At 46.9% G+C, this 22,957-nt stretch overlaps 3 protein-coding genes across 10 annotated transcripts in view; 2 read left to right on the forward strand and 1 right to left on the reverse strand.

Moving 5' to 3' along the window:
• The window catches only part of LOC109903936 (probable palmitoyltransferase ZDHHC14), a 96,922-nt gene extending 91,150 nt beyond the window's left edge, over positions 1–5,772 (forward strand). For 4 of the 7 annotated variants that reach the window (XM_020500957.2, XM_020500956.2, XM_031788279.1 and 1 more), the window contains one exon: positions 4,427–5,770. In XM_020500957.2, the coding sequence (XP_020356546.1) occupies positions 4,427–4,861 (435 nt within the window). In that variant the 3' untranslated portion in view covers positions 4,862–5,770. Of the gene's footprint in view, positions 1–4,426 lie in introns of all 7 variants that reach the window. The other 3 variants (XM_020500959.2, XM_031788278.1, XM_031788280.1) reach the window with 2 other exon arrangements.
• Positions 5,773–6,325: 553 nt separating this feature from the next.
• On the reverse strand, positions 6,326–10,891 carry LOC109903157 (galectin-8-like). 2 transcript variants are annotated; one of them, XM_031788282.1, is made up of 9 exons: positions 10,663–10,869; positions 10,197–10,285; positions 8,963–9,173; positions 8,584–8,703; positions 8,442–8,477; positions 8,234–8,322; positions 7,904–8,069; positions 7,546–7,738; positions 6,326–7,408 (listed from the first exon to the last, which is right to left on the reverse strand). In XM_031788282.1, exons 1-8 carry the CDS (start codon positions 10,699–10,701, stop codon positions 7,589–7,591), a joined length of 900 nt encoding a protein of 299 aa, XP_031644142.1. In that variant the 5' UTR covers positions 10,702–10,869; the 3' UTR covers positions 6,326–7,408; positions 7,546–7,588. The 2 variants fall into 2 exon arrangements, with proteins under 2 accessions (XP_031644142.1, XP_020355383.1); XM_020499794.2 differs by having other exon boundaries at positions 6,326–7,738; positions 10,663–10,891.
• A 710-nt stretch (positions 10,892–11,601) lies between these two features.
• On the forward strand, positions 11,602–22,553 carry LOC109904516 (monocarboxylate transporter 10-like). Its single transcript, XM_031789203.1, has 8 exons — positions 11,602–11,839; positions 12,216–12,431; positions 12,797–13,009; positions 13,241–13,392; positions 21,177–21,339; positions 21,530–21,733; positions 21,982–22,187; positions 22,416–22,553. The coding sequence occupies exons 1-8, from the start codon at positions 11,602–11,604 to the stop codon at positions 22,551–22,553; spliced, it is 1,530 nt and encodes a 509-aa protein (XP_031645063.1).
• Positions 22,554–22,957: the final 404 nt, after the last annotated feature.

Below are 22,957 nucleotides of genomic sequence, written 5' to 3' on the forward strand. Positions count from 1 at the left end.
CCAGCAACTCAACCTCTAAAGTAATTTCAGCCAAGGAGATAGTCCACGCTCATTAGTAAATAATACCATGCTTCTTCTTCCAAAGGGCAGTATGGAGCTGACACATAAAATGCTTTCAGAAAGTCACTTTGAGTGCAGCTTTGCCAAAGCAGGCCGCGGGGCGGCAGGTAGCCTAGCGGGGAGCAGTGTTGGGCCACAAATGGAAAGGTTGCTAGTTTGAATCCCCAAGCTGACTCTGTGAAAAATGTGTCTGTGCCCTTGCGTCTGCTAAATGACTAAAATGTAAATGTAAAAATTATTAGATTAGGAGCAGTGATCAGATTGTGGGGCTTTTGGATGTGCATTTGTCAAAGAGAAGCTTTCGACTCGCTGACATTGGGATCAGGCTAAAGCTAAACTAATTACGATGCAGGTTTGTCCGTGTTAGAGGATCGCTCCAGTTGTTTCATTACTATAGGTTGATGTAAATACAGTGTGTTGCTTTCTTAATAGCATGTAGATACCAGCATTTCTCTTTTCTCCCAACGTCTTTCTGTCTGTTCTGGTAGGGTCTGACTGGGGTTGCACATTTTGGGGAATATTCAGAGGTGATAACTTAATGTGGGAATATATGCAAATTAATATTAATACCATAGATGTTTTTTTGCATTGGATATATTTACCATATCATATGGAGACAAACAAACATTTTACCTTATCATAAGTAGACATAATTGCAAATGATTAAATCCTTACAATAGAAAAAAAAAGCTATTTAGTTACGAATTGAACTTTAATTAAATGAGTTGATTCTTCACATGGGGTGATTTCACTGAACAACAGAAGGGAATATTGAATGATCCCTAATGATCCATCGCATCTCCTAAAAATGTTAGTCTAGAAACTAAAGCTTTTATTGTCTTCCTCTCAGGCTTCCATGTCTTCTCCCTGGACCTCCTCAATGTCCACCCCTTGAACATCAGATTCTGAGGCCTCATCTTCACTGTCACTTTCCAACCTAGTTGAGGATGGCTCGTTGTCAGGCTCAAAAAGCCTCAAATTTGCCCGACTGGCCACCAATTTTTCAACCCTTGTATTGGTCAGCTTGTTGCGTGCTCTGGTGTGTATGTTCCCAAACAAGGACCAGTTGCACTTTGAGGCGGCTGATGTTGGTGGGATTTGGAGGATGGAGATCCACAAAGTCCCTTCCACCAGGTGTCTGATGAGATATGTTGGCATCCCTGCCATATTGCATCTCCATCCCAAAGCCCTTGCTTGGAAGTGTACTTCGCCAGACTGCCAAGAACCTTGCCCTCATCCAGGCCAACGTGACGAGACACGATAGTGATGACACCATAGGCCTTGTTGATCTCTGCACCAGACAAGATGCTCTTGCCAGCATACTTGGGGTCCAACATGTACGCTACGGCTTGTATGGGCTTCAGGCAGAAGTTTTCACGCTTTTTTGTATGTGTTTCAGAACTGCAGTTTCCTCTGCTTGGAACAGTGAAGTGGGCAGGGCAGTACGGATTTCTTCTTTTACATCTGCAAGCAGAGTCTGAACATCACAGGATGGCATTATCTCCCTCAATCCGTACAATGGCTACTGCTATAGGTTTCAGTAGTTTCAGGCTGCTTACCACTCTTTCCCAAAATAAATCATCCAGGAGGATCCTCTTGATGGAGCTGTCCATATCGGCAGACTGTGATATGGCCATTTCTTGGAGAGACTCCTTCCCCTCCAGGACAGTCAAACATGATGACAACACCACCCCAACAGGTGTCGCTGGGCAGCTTCAATGTGGTGATCTTATTCTTCTCACTTTGCTTGGTGACGTAGATTGCTGCTATAACTTGATGACCCTTCACATACCTAACCATTTCCTTGGCTCGTTTGTAGAGTATATCCATTGTTTTCAGTGCCATGATGTTCATGAGGAGCAGATTCAATGCATGAGCAGCACAGCCAATGGGTCTAAAGTGACTCCTCCACTTTAGACCAAGCAGCCTTCATGTTCGCAGCATTGTCTGTCACCAGTGCAAATACCTTCTGTGGTCCAAGGTCATTGATGACTGCCTTCAGCTCATCTGCAATGTAGAGACCGGTGTGTCTGTTGTCCCTTGTGTCTGTGCTCTTGTAGAATATTGGTTGAGGGGTGGCGATGATGTAGTGAATTATTCCTTGCCCACAACATTCGACCACCCATCAGAGATGATTGCAATACAGTCTGCTTTCTCTATGATTTGCTTGACCTTCACTTGAAGTCTGTTGAACTCTGCATCCAGCAAATGAGTAGATACAGCATGTCTGGTTGGAGGGGTGTATGCTGGGCGAAGAACATTCAGAAATCTCTTCCAATACACATTGCCTGTGAGCATCAGAGGTGAACCAGTTGCATACACAGCTAGAGCAAGACACTCATCAGCATTTCTCTGACTACGTTCCTCCATTGAGTAAAAAAAAACTTCTGATTCCAGGAGGACCGTGAGCTGTTGCTATCGATAAGGTGTCTGGTTCATAATTTTCTAGAAGTAGAGGGACTTTTGTCAGAGGTTGCTTGTTGTGAGCTCTGAGGGAACTTTATGCACTTGGCCAGATGATTCTGCATCTTTGTTACGTTCTTCACATATGATTTGGCACAGTATTTGCAAATGTACACAGCTTTTCCTTCTACATTAGCTGCAGTGAAATGTCTCCACACATCAGATAGTGCCCGTGGCATTAAAAAAATGAGTAACAATAAACCCAAATACAATTCCATGTACAGATAAATAGTTAAGCAGTTAGACTAAACAACTCCTTTTGTAAGATAAATGTTTTAAAATGAAACATATGGAATATATTAACACGCCTCAGTTAGTAGGCTCAAGCAAGCTAAAACCCACATGGTAGCAAAAAACGCATTAGCTGAAATTAACAAGTTATAAATGATTTAAAACACACTTTGCTGTAGGCTACTATTTACTAGTTAACAAAAAATGATGTATGTCATATAAAATATATTCACCCCACCCAGTATTGTAATCAAAACCAGAAAGCATGTAGTCCTTGGCTCAGACAGTGTAGTAGTGTGGGCTCAATAGCATCTCATTAGTGTGCAGAATCTTGAATCGGCTGCACATGTGATGCAAGAGTGCACTGCACATGTGATGGAAGGATGGACTTTGCATGCAGAGGGTTGCAATTCCATTGAATCCGGGATAGTTGAACCAAAATATGCCACAAGACCTAGAATTGCCTTGTGTATCCCACAAAAAAGGTTCACTGTTATAATCTAACTTTTTTGATGAATTTAAGCAAAATTCCCAGGCTTAACATCAACAACATTCCTGAAAGTTTCCGACCCATTGCAACCCTAGGTCTGACTCTGATGAACCAACCCTCTCAGGCTGGAGTGTATTCCTGGTCGGCGCCCTGTACTGTGACTGTTCTGATCCGTGTGTATAACGCTCTCTGAAAAGCTTATTTGTCTCCAGGCTTGCTGGTACCAGCAGACAGACTGTATTGGAGACAGTAGGCCGGGGTTCTCTGTCAGTGAGCTCTCAGATCTCTGCTTCCTGTAGGGATGATACCTACTGGCTGAAGCAGGCCCCTTCAGTAGCGGTGTCTCAAAGGAGAGACTAGGAGCCTGCGATGTGAGAATAGCCTCTCATGTCAGGCATCTAGGTGCAGAACGCACTGGACAATACAACTTGAGACTAATGTGAGACTACTAGCAGCTAAGTTTGAGTCCAGTGGTTGAGTTTGTTTCTGAGTGACTATAAAAGAAGCCAAGCTCATAAAAGGACATCAACTGATATGAGAAACTTAAGTAGTCCTATAAACTAACACTCTTAACCTGGTGTGGTTATGCTTGGCCAGACAGGTGATTTGAGGAACAGATTATCTTCTATTACTTTAGTCTCCTGTGAACGTGAGATCTACGAAGACCTTTCAAAGCACTAATGCCAGGTTTGTCATAGTGGATCATCAAAAGGTTTCCCATTGATTTGTGTGTGTGTGTGCACTCTGCCTGCCTTTCAGTTTTGCACATCTGATAAGTATTAGATAGGCTATAGAAGTGCTCAAACAGTGCACTGCTGGCTCATTCCATGTAGATGTTTGATTTACATTTAAACTATTTAGGTTCCAGAGACATCAATAGCTGACTTAATGGCCCGCCGTCTCAACTTCATGTATTGAATTCACCATGCATTTGGGTCACTTTGAACACTGTTTTTTCTCTCTGGTGTTGGTTTACTCTAACACAGTTACTAACACCCCATGTTCTCTTCTTAATTCATTCACTACACTCGTCATGTTAACCTCTTGCTCCTTTCTCTGTCATCTGTTTACCTTCCTCTTCTATCACCCTCACATTCCCCTCCAATCCCTCCCGCTTAACATGTCTCATTACTCTCCCTGCACTCGTTCCTTTACTCCCACTCTCCATCTCTCCCATCTCAGTGTGATCAAGCCCAGTGCATTCAGAGCACCAAATTCGTTTTGCAGGCTGCTGCCACACCCCTGCTGCAGAGTGAGCCAGTCATCCTCACAGACGAGGCGTTTCTACCAGGCAGAACATCATTAGGGGGTCCCTGCTCTGGAGCCCTGCCGCTGGGGGGTCATCCGACACCTCCTACCTCCACCCCCAACCTCAGCTGTGACAACGACATGCTGCCTCTCCGGAACGAGCAAAGCGACGGGCTACGACACCACCACACGGACGGGGGCCACCACCACTTCCTCACGCCCGAGGAAGCTCCCTCGCCACCGGGCATGCTCCCCTGCGGCAGTCCCCTGGGACACAGCCACACCATACAGGGCTTCTACAATCCAGCCAGCCAGGACTCTCTACACGAGGACTCTGTCAGAGGCCTGGTCAAACTCAGCTCTGTCTGACAGGGGGTTCACTCAAACATCCCTCTGTCCCCCAAAACACTCCTCCCTTCCATCCACACCCGTGCCAAACAGTGGGTCGGCCCAACCCTGAATGTCTGTAACCAATATCCTCTCCGTCCACTAAAATCACAGGACTTGAGCCTCTAAAAGACTGTGGTACTATTTGGGAGCAGAACTGACCTGAACTGGGACCTTCCCTCCTCATCCAACAACTTGCCAAACCTCTGCATCATAATGAGGGTTGTTGCTGGTGAAGGGCCCAGGGGACTGTGCCATATTATAAACAGTCACAAACGTACTGTTTTCTACTGAAGCATAGTCTACTCTCCTGGGAGGGGGACAAAGGATAGGATTTGAGGAGGAAAACAGAAGTGGTAGGTGTATGGCTGTCTGTCAGCTATTTTAAAGTCTAAAAGTGTTGTGACAGCTGTTCCTAAATATGTTAAAGAAAAGCTGCTTTATTTCTGTCATGAATCACGATTCTGGCATTTTCTTTTTTTGTACAACGGACTGTGGCCTACTTGTTGATCACTAATGGACAGTGTCAGCCTTTCTGAGGAGATTCCGGTTGATAGTCGACAGTGCAATCAGTAAACAAGAGTTAGTATCATCATGTTGCTAGCCTTAGTGGAGTTGCCAACGACCGGATGTGTCCGGTTTTCAGGGATAAAGCTAATTCACCCTAGCTTCCTTTTCCGCTGAAAACCGGATGTGGAAACTCCGCTCAGGCATTTTCTTTATGCCTGCTGCGTTAGGTTATCATGTTGCATATCATAATTCATTTCTTATTTTTAAATGACATGTTAAAAAGATTTGGTATTGTGTTGTGCCATACTAAGTTTTTTTTCTTTCTTGTCTCACATTATACTTCCTGTGGATATATTAATAAAATCACATATTTTTAAGGTACTTGATTCTCTCTGTTGAAGCCAAGCCCCAAGGTGACCAGTTGAAAGTCATGTGTTATCATCCTTTGGTAGGTCTTAAAAAAGGTAGCCTTGTGACGATTCAACAGTATAAAATCATTGTACATGGTGTGTTGAGGGTGAGTCCTGCTGTAGGCTGGTCTCATGTAATGGTCCATTAATCTGGGGTCAGATGTCTCTGGATCATAGAGACCGGGGAAAACAAGGGCTCTCTGTCACCAGACATACTCACCTCATTGTGTGCACACAAAGTCAAACGAAAGTGACTATAGGCTTTACTTCAGAAGGAACTGCATTTCCCTAAGCCACGTGGATTTGCTATTTTTAATGTGACGAAGCAAACTCAATTGGACAACATCACCTTATAGAAGAGCCTTTGCCTCTGCATGGTTTGAGTGTGGGAAAAAAAGGGCCAGTCGACTGCACCTCTTAACTTGTACCGCCATCTGGTGGTTGAAGAGGATAAATGTGCATACTGTAGATATCACAGATAATTGAGGATCTGGTGGACAGATGGAAAAAAGACCCCAGAGGAATATTCCAATCATCATACATTTATTTAAAAGCACTTGGAACTATTTATAATACATTACATACAGTAGATTCTTTATATTATGTACAGCAGGCATCTACAAGGTCTCTTGCTTTGCAGATATAACCAGTCACACTTGGTGCACCACTGGAGTGAGATGACATCTCAGCAGTGTAACAGTAAGACATTACTGTTAAAAACAAAGTGGGTGAAATGCATGTCTGAAAGAGCATTTGTATAGAGGTGGCAGAAATGACCAGCTCAAATGGTTGGTTGAGTGACTGGCCAAGCAAGAAAGGAAAATGGCCATACAGTCATAAAACGGATTGATTAACACACATTATTTCCCTTGGAATCCTCATCAACCAGTGTATTTGGTTTGACCCTGTAGTGTGCTTTGACTGAAGTACACTAGACTAGATCATATGGTGGGTGAACTGATTTGGCATTTCTGTGATAGAGTATTTGACCTTGTAATGCAGCCTTTTAGGCCACATTGCCTTTCTAAGGTATCTATTGGATGAATATTGAAGCACATATTACTCGAGGCTACGTTTTGACAGGCAGCCCAATTGTGATATTTGTTTCACTAATTGGTCTTTTGAACAATCACATCAGATTGGTCAAAAGACCAATTCATGGAAAAAGGTCAGAATTGGGCTGCCTTTTCTAAACGAAGCCTATGGGTCATAAATAGTCACACATGTTCCCTCAGGTACAGGAACGTTAAATATGGTCAGTGTTTTCATATTCCGAGGGTTGCTAAGCATCACCTGTAACCACCCTATCCTTTGTTTCAACACCTGAGATGGGTGACTGGGAATGTTTATGGAATATGTTAGTGATATTAGTATTTCAGCTCCAAGAAATGCTTTAGTTAACCCCTCCCAAATCACGGTCCCTGTAGATGTAAATTTAAATTTAGCGGCCTTCCACCAGTAAGTTAATTTATAGCCCTCTTAATACCTAGTGCTAACGTGTCTTTTGTCCTGATTTTGGTCCAGATTTTGACAGGTGTAGCCAATTAAAAGACGCATTGTGATCCGATCTTCCTGACCACCTCCGGAGGTAGTCAGACACCCTTTGTATCTGAAAATCAATCAAGTGTAAACATATCTGGACGGTCAAACCATTTTAAATCACTGATAGGTAGCACCATTGATTTACGGCATCAATAAGTGTCTAAAATAAATACATTAATATTCATTGGTGGTGGGGGGTGTAACCTGGTCTGTTGTCCAAAATGGGGCTTAGCGTCTATGTCCTGGGTCACCACAGCTTGACATCCATCAGCTCCAGGTCTCCCATGATCTCCAGCTGGTTGATGGTGCTCAGGTCCTGCACCCGATGCCTGTAGTCCAGCAGGTGAGAGCCGTTCACCGCCAGCTTGAACTGGTGGGGCTGGCAGAGGATAAGCATCTGGGGCAGAGAGGGTACTTGTAGTGAAAAAGACAAGCGAGAGTTCCAATAATACAGGTAAAGTGCAGGTGATGTGAGAACTGATAAATGAGCTTTTTTTTTTTTTAAGTAAGAAAAATGAACTACAAAAAAAAGATGTCTACTGTATATTAAGAGGCAGCATACCTCAAAGTACTCCCCAGGTGAGAATGGGAAGAGAGGAAGCTCCCTCTCCTCTGGTCCCCAGGACTCACTCAGGTAGGAGTTCCTGATGACCATGGCCGACTTCATCCGGGGGTTCAGGTGCAGAGCGATGTTCTCACTGCTGCTGTTGCGGAGGTTCACGGTGAAGCTGCCAGACAGGAGGTTCATCAGACAACAACGATGCAGGATATTCTACAGTGTGTTACGGATAGTGGGCACTGGGCAGTCCTGACCTTACACACCACCTCAAAAGGTACACGCTCCATTTCTTTGAAACATGGTTTAAATACTGAGTTGTGTCCCATTGCTTACCTGTGTGGGTACATGCTGACCTGTCCCTTGATTGTGATGTGCTGTCCTGGACTCACCCCTTTCAGTAGACTGCCTTTGTAAGGGAGACTCTGGAAATACACAAGATTTAGGCCATGTCTGTAAACTGTTCAACATATTGATGCAACTGGTCATGTTGCCTTACATAGATGTTTTATATTTTCCATAAACTATAAATAATACAACTCACCAGGTCACCAGATTCGCCTGATATTGAATATATTGCCTATAGGAGAAAATCATAATAAAGACAGTCATTACAGAGTGAGCTGAAAAATGTTTTATTATTCTAGTATGGACATATAGTAGAGTAATGGGGGGGGGGTACTTACTGAGTTTGGTATGAAACCAAGGGCGTGCACCTTAACTTTCCCACTTATAGAAAGTGTGTCAATCCTGTCCAGTGGGATTCTGTGCTTGTATTCTAACAAATGAGAACCATTTACTGCCACCTGCAGGTACAAAGGAAAACAGCATTCACACAACATCATATATTAAATCCATTATACTGTATTTGCTTGACCTTTGCATAATACTACTAGCTTCTTGTGACTTAACAGAAGTGAATGTACAAGAAAATGTAGGGTAGGGAGTTTTTCTTGTACGTGGCCTAATTGAAGAAGACTTTGCACTCAGTTTTTGCAGCTTAAGTCACCTTAAACAAGTCTATGTATGTTAAATCAGTTAACTCCCAGACATTGGTCCACTTGCCTTAAAGACCTCATCATGGACCAGGATGATCGTCTCGAAAGCTACTCCCTGTCTGTAGGGCAGCTGCTGAAGGGTCTCTTCCCTGCCCCAACTCTCCTGCACCAGGGAGTTACACACCACGCACGGGGAGCCCTTAAAACGGGGGTTGAAGTGGAAGGCGATGTCCGCACGAGGTTTAGTACTGCTGCCACAGGACAGGTCCATCTGGAACCTGTAGTTATCACATTGGTGTGTATTAAGAGTTTCAACATTTCTAAAAGCAAAGGTAGGGACTCGAGTCACTAAATGTATCATTTTCTTTGGTTGAACGGAGTTGGGTAAACACATTTCTTTGCAAGTTTAACATGTTTTGTTGCTAGGTAAAATCATTATTTTTGTGTATTTTTTCGAGTTGGGTAAAGCATATTATTTTTCAGTTGAGCCTGAAAAAATGCTTGCTGAAGGCCCTTCCCAACAATGCAGAGAGAAAAATAGCACAAGGAATAAATACAGAATGAGTAACGATAAGTTGGCTATATACACGGGGTACCAGTACCGAGTCGATGTGCAGGGGTACGAGGTAAGTATATACAGTATGTACATATATATGTCTAGGCAACAGGATAGATAGTTAACAGCAGCAGCAGCGTATGTGATGAGTCAAAAGAGTGCAAAAAGATTTAATGCAGTTAGACCGGGTAGCTATTTACTTAAGTATTTAGTAGTCTTGTAACTTGGACCCCCAAGATGTTCAGGGTCCTGCTGGTTCCAGACTTGGTGCATCGGTACCACTTGCCATGCAGTAGCAGAGAGAACAGTCTGATTTGGATGGCTGGAGTCTGACCATTTTTAGGGCCTTCCTCTGACACCTCCTGGTATAGAGGTCCTGAGCCATATGCACTACCCTCTGTAGCCCCTTTCCACTAGATCCACCCACAACCACAAAGTCAAAATTGTCTGTATCATACAATTTTTTTTTTTTTAAATGTGCTTTTTAGCCATGATAAACAGGTGAAATAAGCGGAAGGGAGGGGTTTGGTCGAGAGTTTACGTTTGCGAGTGAGGAGACTTTGCTTCCTTCCTTTGCACAAAGATCATCACAATTGTTAACGGCTTCCCCCCCAGAAGTCAAACATGAAATTACAAACTTTAGTGACAGAATTTTTCTTCTGGGTAACCAAAATCAGTGTTAGGTTGAACCGGGATGTGGACATGAAATTAGGGTTAGGGAAAACAACATAACATCATCACATACCTGTCAGCATCATTGTGAACAGTGCCCTGGATAATGACTATCTCCCCAGGGTGTAGGCCCCCAGGTATGGCTCCAGTGAACGGAATCACCTGAATGGAGAGGTAAGAGAGGCGTAATGAAGGCAACACATATAGGCAAACATAATCAAATCATATTTGTTGTGTCCTACGCCATTAAGTTAACAATACATGCAATAACCTTTAACCCATTGCTGACACACAAGATCGTATAAAATCGTTAAACAGGATTTCGGCCCGACAATTGTAGGCTACAATGAAATGACTGCAAAACGATGGACGATATAGCTGCACATATAAGCTACCTATTGATAACAAAAAAAATACCTGCGGTAGCCTAATATGCAGGGTATGCTATTCAATGTGTCAGAATTATTTTATTCTCATTATTGAGAAAGGGAGAGTCTCGCTGTGAGTAGTAGATGTGGGCTAGTGAACAAGCCTCTTACCGGATTTAGGACCGTTTGTTTCGCGTTTGCCACAGCCATTGGGCACGTTATGCAACACTACCATACAGCGGTTACCTATACCGCTAAATGATTGCAAAGAATGTAGAACGAATTGGGTCGATGTTTTTATTTTCTGCTATATTCAGAAGGCAGTAGGCATTTTCTCTCCAATGTCCTACTACGTCACACACGCACTATGCGCAACCATGTGATCCAGGCTATGTGCTGTGATAGGCGGCTGCCACTGTATCCAAAAAAAAGAGACTGGAGACCAAATCAATTGCAAAACAGACATCTGTAGCATATATAGCAATAGGCTTAAAGAAAGGTAGCCTACAATAAATTACAGTTCTTAAAAATAAGGCCATAAAATAAAATACAATCTTAAAATCTTTCTTTAAAGTATAGGCTAGTAAAGCAATAAAGAAAATGGGCCCCTAATGTCTAAAGAATAGCTAAAAAATATTAATAATAATTCCAAAGCGCGTAACGTTGCGCGGGCAAACACACACTTTTGAGTTGGCTCAATTTCGTTGCAATTATTGACACATTATTCAATAATTAATTTGTGTTACGATCAAAATGTAGGTTAGAACTCAGTCTAAATTTAATGTTTGGGTACCGTCTGTAGGTATCATTCAACTACTTGCCAACCCATCATGCTAAACCTTGGGCATATGACGCGAAGTAGCCTAAAATAAGTGAATGTTAACAGACTGGTACCCAGTCTAGAATAGGCCTGCAGAAGGTGGCCAAAGCTCGCCAGTTTCGTGGGAGATACCTTTATGGCAATTATGATGTCAGACAGATCTGGGTTAATCATGGTCGGCGCTATGGCAACATTCCTCTTTGATTCTATCCACCTTTATTTTGCGCGCCAGAAGTCTCTAACCGGTCTAGGTGGATAACACCCAAGGTTCGTGTTTTTTGTGCAACAAGATGCACATCTTCTGGACTGCTATTCCCTTCAGGAGGTTTTACTCCGAGGAACCCGAGCTTATTCCTCGGGAGCTTCGCAGACCCCCACCTATCAAGCCTCCCCCGGACGGAGGATGGGGATGGGTGATTGTCTTATCATCGTTCCTCTATAATGTCCTGGTACTGGGATACCACAACTCCTTCGGAGTGTACCTCATCAGTCTCCTCAAAGAGTTTGGGGAGACAAGTTCTAAAACAGGCAAGTTACCCTAAACTTCACATAATCACATAGCGTTAGGCCCGTTTATCCAACCTGGTCTCAGAGCATTTCGTCTTCAACCCAACATCATAGGGAAATGTAGTATTAGGCTACACACTGTAAACTCTAATGTTGTAACTAGACATTTCAACAACTATTTTGTATTAGCTGCAAAGTGATTTTGTGATCTTGAAATGAGATGTCTAAACGTTAATAAACATGTTATAAACAAGTAGTTACCTTCGACTGCATGAATTATCTGCTGTTGTACCTACTGTATCACATCAATCAGAAGATTGCTTACAGATGCTATAGAATAGATACACTGAAATCTGCTAGCTACCTAACCTATGACCTACTCTCCGCTGTCCTATAGCATGGGTTGGCTCCATCAGCTATGGTTTCATCATGGTCTGTGGGCCCCTGTCTGGGAAGCTGACAGTCAGGTACGGAGCCAGAGAGATATCCATCCTAGGATCCCTCATCATCATGATCTCCACAGTGTGCTCGTCCTACGCACCCAATCTAGGAACACTGTTCTTCACACACGGCTTCCTCACTGGAGTGGGCTCCAGCTTTGCCTTCACCCCAGGTTGGTACAAGGGCAGGTAGCCTAGTGGTTAGAGCGTTGGGCCAGTAACTGAAAGATTGCTAGGTTGAATCCCTGAGCTGTCAAGGTAAAAATCTGTTTAGGTCGTCGTCGTAAATAAGAATTTGTTCTTAACTGTTAAAAAAAAAGGTTAAATAAAAAGGGATGGATGGAATTGACTAATGTTTAGTTATACTACTGCAGGGGTCGGCAACAGGCGAGTTCTACATTCTTTATTTTATTGAAGCAAAACCTCTCAGGAATTCAGCAAAACATTTCTAGTTCATATTGTGTTATCAAGACCAGGACAGCTAACACATTATCTCACCTCCATCTCCAATCTCCCTCCTCTTCCTCCCGTGGGGCAGGTATGATCATGGTTAGCCAGTACTTCACCACCAAGCGTTCCCTGGCCACGGGGATAGTGATGTCAGGGGGAGCAGCAGGGGCCCTGGTCCAGACTCGGCTCCATCTGTTCCTCATAGACATCCTGGGTTGGAGGCAGAGTCTCCGAGTCTTCTCAGGTCTCATGATTATTTGTGTCATCACCGGCTTCACCTACCTGCCACTCAACCCCAAAGGTACTGCAGAACGTTCAGATCCACAATGGTTTTTATTTCTTTAGTACATTGCAGGTTACCATGTTAAATAATGAGCATACAGAGATGGGACCTTCTATCACATCATGACTGAGTGCACAATTTATTTAACTAACTCAACTGATTTTGTGTACACTTTCAAACGGAAATGTAATATTAATCAAACATTATGTGTTACTGATGAGGTTTGAGTGATTTATATGTATTTGAAAGGTTACACCAGAAGTGTGGTGGATAATTTGAAGAACTCTCCCTTGAAGAAGTTTGTTGTGGACCTTGGCCTGTGGAAAGACAAAATATTTCTGATATGGGTTGCAGCCAATGGACTGTGTAAATTTGGATTCTTCATTCCATATGTCCACTTGGTAAGTTACATATTGGTGTAAACATCTGAAGGCACAATTGAAATGGTACAACATTATAGTTTGGAACCATTCTGTAATTTTACTCATATACAGTACATTCGGAAAGTACTCAGACCCCTTCACTATTTGCTTGGTCACTATGGGGTATTGTATGTAGATTGATTAAATAAAATAAATTCAGCAATTTTAGAATAAGGCTGAAAAGTATTTTTGGGGGGGAAAAACAGGTTTTTAGAAATATTTGCTAATTTATAAAAAAAAAAACAGAAATACCTTATTTACATAAGTATTCAGACCCTTTGCTATGAGACTCTAAATTGAGCTCAGGTGCATCCTGTTTTGTAACGGCGTTCTTCGTTTGTCGAAAGAGAGTCGGACCGAAATGCAGCGTGGTGGTTACTCATGTCTTTAATGAAGAAAAAGTGACGATACATGAAATAACTAATAAATACAAAAACAACAAACGGAACGTGAAACCTAATACAGCCTATCTGGTGAACACTACACAAAGACAGGAACAATCACCCACGAAATACAAAGCGAAACTCAGGCTACCTAAATACGGTTCCCCATCAGAGACAACAAGAATCACCTGACTCTGATCGAGAACCGCCTCAGGCAGCCCAAGCCCAACTAGACACACCCCTAATCATAGCAATCCCAAATCCTACAAAACCCCAATACGAAACAACACATAACCCATGTCACACCCTGGCCTGACCAAAATATATAATGAAAACACAAAACACCATGACCAAGGCGTGACAGAACCCCCCCCCCCCCCCCCCCAAGGTGCGGACTCCCGGACGCACCTCAAAACCATAGGGAGGGTCCGGGTGGGCGTCTGTCAATGGTGGCGGCTCCGGCTCGGGACGTGGACCCCACTCCATAAATGTCATAGTTCCTCCCCTTCGCGTCCTAGGATAATCCACCCTCGCCGCCGACCATGGCCTAATAGTCCTCACCCAGAACCCCACAGAACTGAGGAGCAGCTCGGGACGGAGGAGCAGCTCGGGACTGAGGGGCAGCTCGGGACTGAGGGGCAGCTCGGGACTGAGGGGCAGCTCGGGACTGAGAGGAAGCCCAGTACTGAGAGGAAGCCCAGTACTGAGATGAAGCTCAGGTAGGTAGTAGGCTCCGGTAGATCCTGGCTGGCTGGCGGATCTGGAAGATTCAGGTTGACCAGCAGATCTGGAAGATTCTGGTTGACCAGCAGATCTGGAAGATTCTGGTTGACTAGCAGATCTGGAAGATTCTGGTTGACTAGCAGATCTGGAAGATTCTGGTTGACTAGCAGATCTGGAAGATTCTGGTTGACTAGCAGATCTGGAAGATTCTGGTTGACTAGCAGATCTGGAAGAGACTGGTTGACTGGCAGATCTGGAAGAGTCTGGCTGACTGGCAGATCTGGAAGAGTCTGGCTGACTGGCAGATCTGGAAGAGTCTGGTTGACTGGTGGATCCTGGCTGACTGGCGGATCCTGGCCGACTGGCGGATCCTGGCCGACTGGCAGATCCTGGCCGACTGGCAGATCCTGGCCGACTGGCACTTCTGGCAGATCCTGGAAGACTGGTGGATCCTGGCCGACTGGCGGATCCTGGCCGACTGGCGGATCCTGGCCGACTGGCGGATCCTGGGCAGACTGGCGGCGCTGGGCAGACTGGCGGCGCTGGGCAGACTGGCGGCGCTGGGCAGACTGGCGACGCTGGGCAGACTGGCGACGCTGGGCAGACTGGCGACGCTGGGCAGACTGGCGGCTCCTTGCAGACTGACGGCTCCTTGCAGACTGGCAGCTCCTTGCAGACTGGCATCTCTGGCTGCTCTATGCAGACTGACAGCTCTGGCTGCTTCATGCAGACTGACAGCTCTGGCTGCTCCATGTAGACTGGCTGCTTCATGCAGACTGGCAGCTCGGGCTGCTTCATGTAGACTGACAGCTCTGGCTGCTCCATGCAGACTGACATCTCTGGCTGCTCCATGCAGACTGACATCTCAGGCTGCTCCATGCAGACTGACAGCTCAGGCTGCTCCATGCAGACTGACATATCAGGCTGCTCCATGCAGACTGACAGCTCAGGCTGCTCCATGCAGACTGACATCTCAGGCTGCTCCATGCAGACTGACATCTCAGGCTGCTCCATGCAGACTGACATCCCAGGCTGCTCCATGCAGACTGACAGCTCAGGCTGCTCCATGCAGACTGACATCTCTGGCTGCTCCATGCAGACTGACATCTCTGGCTGCTCCAAACAGGCGGGAGACTCCGGCAGCGCTGTAGAGGAGAAAGGCTCTGGCTGCGCTAAACAGGCGGGAGACTCCAGCAGCGCAGGAGAGGAGAAAAGCGCTGGCTGCGCTGAACAGGCGGGAGACTCCGGCAGCGCAGGAGAGGAGAAAAGCGCTGGCTGCGCTGAACAGGCGGGGCGCACTGAAGGCCTGGTGCGTGGTGCTGGTACTGGTGTTACTGGACCGAGGACACGCACAGGAAGCCTGGTGCGGGGAGCTGCTACCGGAGGGCTGGAGTGTGGAGGTGGCACAGGATGGGCTAGACCGTGAAGGCGTACTGGAGATCTTGAGAGCAGTGCTGGCACAGGACGCGCAAGGCTAGGGGTGTGCACAGGAGGCCTGGTGCGTGAGGCTGGCACCAACTTCACCAGCCGACTAACACGCACCTCAGGACGAGTATGGAGCGCTAACCCAGGTGCCATCAAATCCCCAACACGTTCCGTCGGGCGAATTCCATGCAAAAAGCACCAACACAGCAACTCCCTCATTTCTCTCTCCTCCAATTTCCCCATTAACTCCTTCACAGTCTCTGTTTCGCTCACCTCCAACACCGGCTCTGGTTCTGGTCTCCTCCTTGGCTCTTCACGATAAACAGGGAGAGTTGGCTCAGGTCTATCTCCTGACTCAGCCACTCTCCCTCTGAGCCCCCCCCCAATACATTATTGGGGCTGCTTTTCGGGCTTCGCTCTGCGCCGCCATGTCTTTCTTTTCTCCAACTCCATTCGCCTATAGCCTTCTTCGCACTGCTCTAGCGAATCCCATGCGGGCTCAGGCATTCTCTCTGGGTCGGCCGCCCACCTGTCGATTTCTTCCCACGTCGTATACTCCATGCCATTGCTGTCCATAACGTCCTCCTTTCGCTGCTCCTACTGTCGCTGCCTGTTACCACGCTGCTCGGTCCGTGTGTGGTGGGTGATTCTGTAACGGCGTTCTTCGTTTGTCGAAAGAGAGTCGGACCGAAATGCAGCGTGGTGGTTACTCATGTCTTTAATGAAGAAAAAGTGACGATACATGAAATAACTAATAAATACAAAAACAACAAACGGAACGTGAAACCTAATACAGCCTATCTGGTGAACACTACACAAAGACAGGAACAATCACCCACGAAATACAAAGCGAAACTCAGGCTACCTAAATACGGTTCCCCATCAGAGACAACAAGAATCACCTGACTCTGATCGAGAACCACCTCAGGCAGCCCAAGCCCAACTAGACACACCCCTAATCATAGCAATCCCAAATCCTACAAAACCCCAATACGAAACACAACACATAACCCATGTCACACCCTGGCCTGACCAAAATATATAATGAAAACACAAAACACCATGACCAAGGCGTGACAGAACCCCCCCCCCCCCCCCCCCCAAGGTGCGGACTCCCGGACGCACCTCAAAACCATAGGGAGGGTCCGGGTGGGCGTCTGTCAATGGTGGCGGCTCCGGCTCGGGACGTGGACCCCACTCCATAAATGTCATAGTTCCTCCCCTTCGCGTCCTAGGATAATCCACCCTCGCCGCCGACCATGGCCTAATAGTCCTCACCCAGAACCCCACAGAACTGAGGAGCAGCTCGGGACTGAGGAGCAGCTCGGGACTGAGGGGCAGCTCGGGACTGAGGGGCAGCTCGGGACTGAGGGGCAGCTCGGGAATGAGGGGCAGCTCGGGACTGAGAGGAAGCCCAGTACTGAGAGGAAGCCCAGTACTGAGATGAAGCTCAGGTAGGTAGTAGGCTCCGGTAGATCCTGGCTGGCTGGCGGATCTGGAAGATTCAGGTTGACCAGCAGATCTGGAAGATTCTGGTTGACTAGCAGATCTGGAAGATTCTGGTTGACTAGCAGATCTGGAAGATTCTGGTTGACTAGCAGATCTGGAAGATTCTGGTTGACTAGCAGATCTGGAAGATTCTGGTTGACTAGCAGATCTGGAAGAGACTGGTTGACTGGCAGATCTGGAAGAGTCTGGCTGACTGGCATATCTGGAAGAGTCTGGCTGACTGGCATATCTGGAAGAGTCTGGCTGACTGGCAGATCTGGAAGAGTCTGGCTGACTGGCAGATCTGGAAGAGTCTGGCTGACTGGCAGATCTGGAAGAGTCTGGTCGACTGGTGGATCCTGGCTGACTGGCGGATCCTGGCCGACTGGCAGATCCTGGCCGACTGGCAGATCCTGGCCGACTGGCACTTCTGGCAGATCCTGGAAGACTGGTGGATCCTGGCCGACTGGCGGATCCTGGCCGACTGGCGGATCCTGGCCGACTGGCGGATCCTGGGCAGACTGGTGGCGCTGGGCAGACTGGCGACGCTGGGCAGACTGGCGACGCTGGGCAGACTGGCGACGCTGGGCAGACTGGCGACGCTGGGCAGACTGGCGGCGCTGGGCAGACTGGCGGCTCCTTGCAGACTGACAGCTCCTTGCAGACTGGCAGCTCCTTGCAGACTGGCATCTCTGGCTGCTCTATGCAGACTGACAGCTCTGGCTGCTTCATGCAGACTGACAGCTCTGGCTGCTCCATGTAGACTGGCTGCTTCATGCAGACTGGCAGCTCGGGCTGCTTCATGTAGACTGACAGCTCTGGCTGCTCCATGCAGACTGACATCTCTGGCTGCTCCATGCAGACTGACAGCTCAGGCTGCTCCATGCAGACTGACATCTCTGGCTGCTCCATGCAGACTGACATCTCAGGCTGCTCCATGCAGACTGACATCTCAGGCTGCTCCATGCAGACTGACATATCAGGCTGCTCCATGCAGACTGACAGCTCAGGCTGCTCCATGCAGACTGACAGCTCAGGCTGCTCCATGCAGACTGACATCTCAGGCTGCTCCATGCAGACTGACATCCCAGGCTGCTCCATGCAGACTGACAGCTCAGGCTGCTCCATGCAGACTGACATCTCTGGCTGCTCCATGCAGACTGACATCTCTGGCTGCTCCAAACAGGCGGGAGACTCCGGCAGCGCTGTAGAGGAGAAAGGCTCTGGCTGCGCTAAACAGGCGGGAGACTCCAGCAGCGCAGGAGAGGAGAAAAGCGCTGGCTGCGCTGAACAGGCGGGAGACTCCGGCAGCGCAGGAGAGGAGAAAAGCGCTGGCTGCGCTGAACAGGCGGGGCGCACTGAAGGCCTGGTGCGTGGTGCTGGTACTGGTGTTACTGGACCGAGGACACGCACAGGAAGCCTGGTGCGGGGAGCTGCTACCGGAGGGCTGGAGTGTGGAGGTGGCACAGGATGGGCTAGACCGTGAAGGCGTACTGGAGATCTTGAGAGCAGTGCTGGCACAGGACGTGCAAGGCTAGGGGTGTGCACAGGAGGCCTGGTGCGTGAGGCTGGCACCAACTTCACCAGCCGACTAACACGCACCTCAGGACGAGTATGGAGCGCTAACCCAGGTGCCATCAAATCCCCAACACGTTCCGTCGGGCGAATTCCATGCAAAAAGCACCAACACAGCAACTCCCTCATTTCTCTCTCCTCCAATTTCCCCATTAACTCCTTCACAGTCTCTGTTTCGCTCACCTCCAACACCGGCTCTGGTTCTGGTCTCCTCCTTGGCTCTTCACGATAAACAGGGAGAGTTGGCTCAGGTCTATCTCCTGACTCAGCCACTCTCCCTCTGAGCCCCCCCCCCCAATACATTATTGGGGCTGCTTTTCGGGCTTCGCTCTGCGCCGCCATGTCTTTCTTTTCTCCAACTCCATTCGCCTATAGCCTTCTTCGCACTGCTCTAGCGAATCCCATGCGGGCTCAGGCATTCTCTCTGGGTCGGCCGCCCACCTGTCGATTTCTTCCCACGTCGTATACTCCATGCCATTGCTGTCCATAACGTCCTCCTTTCGCTGCTCCTGCTGTCGCTGCCTGTTACCACGCTGCTCGGTCCGTGTGTGGTGGGTGATTCTGTAACGGCGTTCTTCGTTTGTCGAAAGAGAGTCGGACCGAAATGCAGCGTGGTGGTTACTCATGTCTTTAATGAAGAAAAAGTGACGATACATGAAATAACTAATAAATACAAAAACAACAAACGGAACGTGAAACCTAATACAGCCTATCTGGTGAACACTACACAAAGACAGGAACAATCACCCACGAAATACAAAGCGAAACTCAGGCTACCTAAATACGGTTCCCCATCAGAGACAACAAGAATCACCTGACTCTGATCGAGAACCGCCTCAGGCAGCCCAAGCCCAACTAGACACACCCCTAATCATAGCAATCCCAAATCCTACAAAACCCCAATACGAAACACAACACATAACCCATGTCACACCCTGGCCTGACCAAAATATATAATGAAAACACAAAACACCATGACCAAGGCGTGACATGTTTTCATTGATCATCCTTGAGGTGTTTCTACAACTTGATTGGAGTCCACCTGTGGTAAATTCAATTGATTGGACATGATTTGGAAAGGCACACACAGGATTGTGTCGAGACACAGATCTGGGGAAGTGTACCAAAACATCTCTAGCATTGAAGGTCCCTAAGAACACAGTGGCCCCCATTCTTAAATGGAAAAAGTTTGTAACCACCAAGAATCTTTCTAGAGCTGGCCGCCCGGCCAAACTAAGCAATCAGGGGAGAAGGGGCTTGGTCAGGGAGGTGACCAAGAACCCAATGGTCACTCTGACAGAGCTCCAGAATTGCTCTGTGGAGATAGGACAACCATCTCTGCAGCACTCCACCAATCAGGCCTTTATGGTAGAGTGGCCAGACGGAAGCACTCCTCAGTAAAAGGCACATGACCGCCTGCTTGGAGTTTGCCAAAAGGCACCTAAATACTCTCAAACCATGAGAAACAAGATTCTCTGGTCTGATGAAACCAAGATTGAACGCTTTGGCCTGAATGCCAAGCATCACGTCTAGAGGAAACCTGGCAACATCCCTACGGTGAAGCATGGTGGTGGCAGAATCTTGCTGTGGGCATGTTTTTCAGTGGCAGGGACTGGGAGACTAGTTAGAACTAGTTAGATGAACGGAGAAAAGTACAGAGAGACCCTTGATGAAACCTGCTCAGGATCTCAGACTGGGGTGAAGGTTCACCTTCCAACAGGACAACGACCCTAAGCACACAGCCAAGACAATGCAGTAGTGGCATCGGGACAGGTCTCTGAATGTCATTGAGTGGCCCAGCCAGAGCCCGGACTTGAACCCAATCGAACATCTCTGGAGAGACCTGAAAATAGCTTTGCAGCAACACTTCCATGCTTCAACGTAGTACTGAGTAAAGGGTCTAAATACTTAGGTAAATGTGATACTTCCGTTTTTTTTTATATATACATTTACTAACATTTCTAAAAACCTGTTTTTGCTGTCATTATGGGGTATTGTGTGCAGATTGATCAGGGGGGGGGGACTATTTAATCAATTTAAGAATAAGGCTGTAATATTACAAAATGTGAAAAAAGTCAAGGGGTCTGAATACTTCCCGAATGCACCGTATCTCAAAGATGAGTGAATGTAGTTCAGGTACAAAATGTGTGTGTATGTGCCCTGCTCTAGGTGAAGCATGCGGTTCAACTGGGCATCCCCGTCCACAGTGCCACTAACATCATGCTGTTCCTAGGCTTGACTAGCATGATCAGCCGGATCATCTTCGGCAGGATCTGTGATTCAGAGAGAATCAACAGGCTCTACATCAACCAGGCCTCTGTCTTCGGTGTGGGTGGGTTGGCCTTATGCCTGTACTTCCTCACGGTCATTGTGACCATTAGTAAAGCAATACGACACCAGAGAGTGTATGTTATGGCCATTATTATCATGGCTGTGCTGCAGTCAAATGTACAAGGTGAAATCTGAAGACCGTACACAACCGAACCCCCCGTCCCCAACTATCTTTCCTCCTGTGTTGCCAGGTCTGCTGTACATGTTGATCCCAGTGCTCCATTCCTACGGCTCTCTGGTGGCCTTCGGCCTGTTCCTGGGGATCGCTGATGCTGGCAACTACATCCTGCTCCCTGTCCTGACCTTTGACCTGATGGGGGCCGAGAAGATGCCCGTGGCCTGGGGGTTCATGCTCACGGTCAACGCGGTCAGCTGCTTGGGGCCGCCCTTTGCTGGTAGGTTGACCGCAGCTGACGTTATTGTTGTAACAGTACTTACTCTTACATTGGAGGAGTGTAAGCCATGTCAGTACAGCCAAACAATGACAAATCGGCTCAAAATGTTTTTGGGGCAGATGTGCAGAGGTTGCATGACTGTCTTTGCATGAAGGAACATCATACAAGTATTATGATGATAAAAGTCATAGTCATCATACCTTTGTTGTTTGAAGTCTCAGTCATACATGAGTTGTTGTCCCGGTCAGGTTGGGTGAATGACATGACAGGAAGCTACAACTTGGGCTTTGTGGTTGCCGGGGCTTTGAACGTGGCAGCCTGTTTTGTCTTGGCCTTGATCCCCATAGCCAAGAGATCAACCAGACAGACATGCAAGAGTATCATGAACGTCACCATCGACCGCTCCACACAGGAAATCACGCAGTGGGCCGACAACCTGCCTCCCATCGCTGAGGTAATACACCGGTACCTCTCTCTACTCACCAGAAGATGACACTGTTCTTCTTTTCTATAAGGGTTGGCAATCTAACAAAATATTTTGTTTCATTGTCAATTATAATTGATGGTGCAAGTTTTTCCTGACCACGTGGCTTGACCAGGAAAAAAGTTATGGTCAGGAAAAACTACCCTAATTATAAAATGTATGTTCACTCAAAATAATTACATTTCAATTGTGAAATAGGAGTCACCAGTGTCCAAATATGTGAACTACTTCTCTACGACTACGTTCCGTAGTCCAGAGATTACTGAGAGTAGACCTGAGGTGTACAGAGGAGATGATGCCGAAACCGCAGGACCTGCTGAAGTCACCCGGCTATAGCAACAACACCAAGCATCACCCCCCCTTCTGCCTCATCAGGAGAGAATAAATGTATCTTTTCACTTAGGGGAGCAAATACAATAAATGTATCGATACAGTGTTGGCAGGTATTCTTATAGTGAATTCATCTGTTTTCATTTAAGAGAGAAATGACAAGCGCAGGACTTGTTAGTCATTGTCCAGTAGGTGGCGCTTCTGTACCAAGTGAAAATAAAAGTCTGTCAGAGCACTGCTCGTCAGCAGTGATAATTAAGGACCTCTCCATCCATACTGCAAGACACATTCTACAGAGAATGACATTGTCACTTTTCTCAGACACAAAATATTTTATTTGCAGCACTTAGTTTTGACTGAAATACATCATTAAAACAGTTTGTTTTTTTACCTGTTACTTATTATATGCC

The sequence above is a fragment of the Oncorhynchus kisutch genome, linkage group LG14, assembly GCF_002021735.2.
Source record: "Oncorhynchus kisutch isolate 150728-3 linkage group LG14, Okis_V2, whole genome shotgun sequence".
Classification (NCBI taxonomy): domain Eukaryota; kingdom Metazoa; phylum Chordata; class Actinopteri; order Salmoniformes; family Salmonidae; genus Oncorhynchus; species Oncorhynchus kisutch.